Source organism: Gavialis gangeticus, unplaced genomic scaffold (assembly GCF_001723915.1).
Source record: "Gavialis gangeticus isolate Ggan-Ray unplaced genomic scaffold, GavGan_comp1, whole genome shotgun sequence".
Taxonomy (NCBI): domain Eukaryota; kingdom Metazoa; phylum Chordata; order Crocodylia; family Gavialidae; genus Gavialis; species Gavialis gangeticus.
The window spans coordinates 6,295,071-6,300,187 of record NW_017729031.1 but is presented as its reverse complement, the minus strand read 5'-3'; the positions used below and the strand labels follow the sequence as shown (position 1 = coordinate 6,300,187).

The 5,117-nt window shown below is 41.6% G+C and overlaps 1 protein-coding gene across 3 annotated transcripts in view; it reads right to left on the bottom strand.

Annotated features, from left to right (window-relative positions):
• Positions 1-5,117, bottom strand: part of STAM2 (signal transducing adaptor molecule 2) — a 55,652-nt gene that overhangs the window by 36,272 nt on the left and 14,263 nt on the right. For 2 of the 3 annotated variants that reach the window (XM_019522406.1, XM_019522407.1), the window contains exons 2-4: positions 4,144-4,228; positions 1,854-1,929; positions 1,509-1,604 (exon numbers count right to left, since the gene is read on the bottom strand). In XM_019522406.1, coding sequence (XP_019377951.1) covers positions 1,509-1,604; positions 1,854-1,929; positions 4,144-4,228 — 257 coding nt within the window. Of the gene's footprint in view, positions 1-1,508; positions 1,605-1,853; positions 1,930-2,786; positions 2,834-4,143; positions 4,229-5,117 lie in introns of those variants that run through there. The other variant, XM_019522408.1, reaches the window with a different exon arrangement.

Sequence of the window (5,117 nt, the reverse complement as noted above, 5' to 3'; positions counted from 1 at the left end):
AGGCGCTACTTCACGGTCAGGGCGGCTAGGGTCTGGAACCAGCTTCCAAGTGAGGTGGTGCAGGCTCCCACCCTGGGGGTTTTTAAGAGGAGGTTGGATGACCACCTTACTGGGGTCGTTTGACCCCAGTGCTCTTCCTGCCATGGCAGGGGGTCAGACTAGATGATCTGCTCAGGTCCCTTCCGACCCTAGAAACTATGAAACTATGAAACCCAACAAAAACTATGGGAGGAGGGTAGATATAGGAGGCCATGTCATTTTCTAACAGGTCTCCCAGAATGAGAAGTTCAGCAGAATTTTCTAATAACTGTTTAACTTCATATAATTCTGGATATTCATTTTCCCATATTTTTGTCTTCATAATCTTGTTAAGCTTTTGGTAAGATCTTCCAATATGAAACTATTATATTTTTAACCTTTACTTCAACCAATTTATCAGTTAGCAGATTTTAAAATCTCTAATCTGGAGCAGTACACAAAGTTGTTTTTTTTTGTTGGGTGGGTTTTTTTTTAATAGAGGTAAAACATTTGCTGTCCTCCAGGTTTCGTAGCTGTTTTCAATTGGACACTATATTTTTGCTGATGCCTGGGTCACTTCATACTTAAGGTATTTCTGAACTTTTGGACTAATACTATCAGAGCCCCGTGAGTTCTTTAATTTTCAATTTGTTCCAAAATTTCTTACGACACTGATAACACCACATGTTTATAACCAAGGGGGAAAAAAAAAAACCAAAAAACAGACCTTATTTTGGTATCTGCACAATAGCATCTGTTGATGCAAAGCAACTGAATCCTCAGAATCTGTAGCATCCATCCCTTTATCCTCTGGTGACCCAAAGAGCCCCACCAATCCTTTCTGCTAACTTAAAGATTGTCTTGTTTATAAACTTCTTTACCCTTGTAACTGACATCCCACAATTTGAGTTTCAGCTTCCATACTTTAAAAGGATTTCAACTTGACCTGAATCCCTCAAATCTTTTCATGTAGCAATACTGGTTTACTACTAGCTTTCCTGATTCTATTTTTTATTAAGCAATACGTGCATCTTATAAAAAATGGAGCAAACCTACTGAAGGCTTCCCACCTTATCTACAGTATGCTCGCTAACTAAAGCGAAAAGTGCTTGGATGAACAATAGTATTTTTCCCTTCTGTATTTCACTGTACCCAAGAAAAAATAATCCAGAAAAATAGCCCTTACCATTACTAAATTAATCCAGTTTAGGAGTTCTTTACATATCAAAGTATTATTAAAATTCATGTAACTCATTCCAAACTATTTTCAAACATTCCCTTTAATATCTGCAAGTCATTTCCTTAGCACATTCCCCCACTGCCTCCCACACAAAAAAATAGCATTAAGTCATTGACAAGACAGGTATCACTTGGTTGTATTTACAACTTCAGCAGAATCAGAGACTGAGTCACTATAGATTTAACCCAGGAAAATGTTATCAAATGTTATTACAACTGACTTATGTTTTAATGTAAATGAAAAAGGTTACCTTATTTATTATAACACGAACTTCACTTGCAAAATCACGTGAACATATTTCTAAATGAAAAATCTTCCCACAATTTGATACACAGGCTCCTAACAGCTGAAAACAGAAATAAAATTGCGGGAAAAAATTAAGATGGCAATAAAAGTTACTGTCCACAATACAAATACATATTGCAAAAGAGAAAGGGCCAAATTCCACTCTTGGATAAGCACGCACAACTCCATCAGTTGTCCACTAGAACTGCATGCAAGTATTCTTGGACAGAATTCAGCTATAATGACTGCTTGAGTACATAAAGATATACATATCTCAGTTTGGTAAAATAATAGTGCATAGGCTACTTACTGTTAGTGCTTGTAATGCCACATGTGGGACCTTATGATTTACCCTTTTCATAATGGCTTTAAGGCAATCTTTTGCTCTAGAAGACAAAAAAAAGGTTTCAGTGGTACAGAAGTATAGTTCAAGCACTACTGCTACAAAATAGGGGTGCACCAATAAAGATTTATTGGCCAATACCAATAGTCAATTATTACCCAGCCATATCAGCCAGTACTGATCTAATAATTGATATTTAGTATATTTAGCACCATTTCTAAACATGGAGAATGCTGATACAGTAGACACGGTGGCACTAGTAGTTCTGGGAGCCACTCTAAGTAAAGTGTCACCCCCTTACTCCCGGAGCCCATGTAAAAGTGCCCGTGCCAGTTGCAGCAGGCAAGGCTAGCCTAATAGTGGCCTACAACTGGCTCTGCAGGGCCCTTTGGCCCCTGTCCTTCAATCCCAGCCTAGGGGCAGCTGCCTGAGCCTACCTGGCTGCCCAGGGCTGGGTGGTCTCTGGGCCAGGCTCACGCTCTTGTCCCTCTGCCCAGGGCAGGACCGAACTGCACACAACAGTGGGAAGGAGCAACTGCCCAGGGTGGTGAGTAGCCACAGAGGTCAGCTTCTGATCGTTCCCCCTGCGTGGCAGCAGCCAAGTCTCCCCCAAGCTCTGTTAGATGGCAGTGTGCACATGACCCAGGGAAAGTGGGGTTGCAGGGGAGTTGCTGTCTTCCCCCTTCTCCTTCAGAGCCCTTATGGCCCAGTGGCAAGAAGCAGGACAACAGGGGCTTGAGTGCCAACATTAGGGCAAGGCGGGCAGAGTGCAGCATGGAGAGGGGTGCAGCTGTGGGGCGCCTCATCCCTCATGAAGCAGCACCTACCCCAATGCCTTGGATGCAAGATGAGCCCCTCCCCACCAAATGTGCTTGTGGGGGAATAAGTGATTAATATAACCCCTTAGGAGTACTTCCAACTTTGTCACGCATATAAATAATAAGGCCCCAGTCCTCACTGGTATTATACTCATTTGTTGCCTCCTCCACAATAACCCCTCCCCTCAGATTTGGGTTGGAGAGGAGGCCAGGCAGCTATTGCAGCTCCCACAACAGCCCTGAGCCCAGGTCAGGGCCAGGGAGACCCACAGCAGCTGCCTGCCACTGCAACCTGCACCCTCTGCCCACACTGGTGGCAAGCACAGCCAGGCACAGAGCACATGGGACTCCACTGCTGCTGTGTGTCATGGGAGGGACTGTGCCTCCACATGCTGCTGTGCTCTGGGAAGTGACCAGAGCCTGAGAAGCTTGGCCCCGGCCAAGCTTTGCCACCTGCCTCTGGGGCAAAGACCCCCAGGCACTGTGGGCTGAGTCACACTGGGCTGGGTTGGGTAGCTCAGCTCCACCCACCCCTTCCCTCCCCAGTCACATCTGTGGTATTCAGCACAGCACCTTTTATAGCACCTGCCCCAGTCCCTGCCCCAACCTGCAGTCCATGCTATGCCACTGCCCTGTACACCACAGCAGCTGCTCCACTGCAGACCAGCTCAGCCCACCGATGAGGGGATGAGGGCATATCCAGGGTCATCCCAGCCACAGGAAGGAACCCAGGTATCCAGGGGCCCCAGACAGAAGGCGTAAGTATTGGAGAACATTAAATCAGCTACAACGGCCAAAAAAGGCCAATAACCAATAACATAAGTTTCCCTTTTATCAGTGCCCATCTCATAGGCAACTGATAGGCACCTCTACTACAAGATTCAAAACCAACACAGAGGCAAAATTCAGCAAGACGATTGAAATTACTGACTATGCTTATATATGTTAAATTTCATTTGGAACCTGGCCTTTTTGTCCTTGTTGCCCTCTATCCATACCACCCTTCCGTCCCACACATACAACTACCTACGCAAAAACTTTGCCATAGTTAACTTTCCCACTTGAGTAGAGAACTAGCTTTGCGCAATTAAGTTAGTTCCACTTTCTTCTTCTGACTTAGATGCTTCAGGAACTTTATGCAAGGATATCTTAACATGAATAGCTCATTTTACTGTGTAATGCTGCATAAAATTGGAGTAAGTCCAGCATACATCAATTACCCTGCTAAAAGTTTTGTTGGAAAAGAAAAGCTTCAAACTTCTTCTCAGCAGGTTTTAAAGCCAACTGTGCAGATCATTAGCACAGTTTATGAATCCTTTAGGTCAATATCTCTGCAGAGCTGACTCTGAAAAGCATCTTCAGGAGCTTCACTCTTGTAACAGCATTCATTTTTTAACTGAATATGAAATTCAACATTGCAAAGATAAGATGCACCTTACCCATTAGGCGTACTTCCAACTTTGTCACATATATCCATAATAAGACCCCAGTCCTCGCTGGTATTATATTCATTTGTGGCCTTTTCTATAGAGAAAAACAAGACATGCATCAAATTTGAGTTCAAATTTTAGTGAACAAATATAAACAGCAACACTCTGTATATGAATAACTGAGAACAACAACATCTTTTCCTAGACTAGCTGTAACATTTGCTAATATCTAAAATAGTTTTATGGTGTACATCAGAAAAACTACTACTCCACACACATTATATATTATGGCACAAGACCAACAACTCTGATTAGCACTTAGAGTCAAAAAGCAAACGATAGTATTTAAAGAGGTAATGGTTACATTATGAAATATATACCGCACTCTGCACGTAATTACTGCAAATTTAGGCTAAAAATGATTCCTAAGACCATGCATACAATGTATAATATATTTAATTTGCTATTTAAGATGCAATTTGCTATTTAGATTCTACCCAAGGATATCATTAAGTTTATATATAATAGAATCTAAAAGATAATTAAAAGTCTTTTCACTATGTACTTCAATATATTCCTCGAATGCTAGCTTCTCCTCACTCAACTCCTTAATGCACACCTTGCCATGAGGCCTTCAATGTTAATTTAAGCGAAAATAAACAAAAATGATACAAAGAATATACAAATTGCTCTATGTAGTCTTTTCTTCATTAAAAGCATTTTTGTATCTAGCATTTATTGTGCCATTCAACCCACTGGCCTCTAAAGCCTAATGTAATTAAGTTACATACTCCCTATGTATTAAATAGTAAGATTTCGTGGCAGAGCCATGTGACAGAGTATATAATAATATACGGTGACGATACAAATAATTACAGTAAAAAGCAAATATTCTTTATAATATTCTTTAAGTATTCGCAGATAACTCGTTAAGCTCTTTCACAAAACTTTGGACTTTCATAGATTTCATAGACATTAGGGCT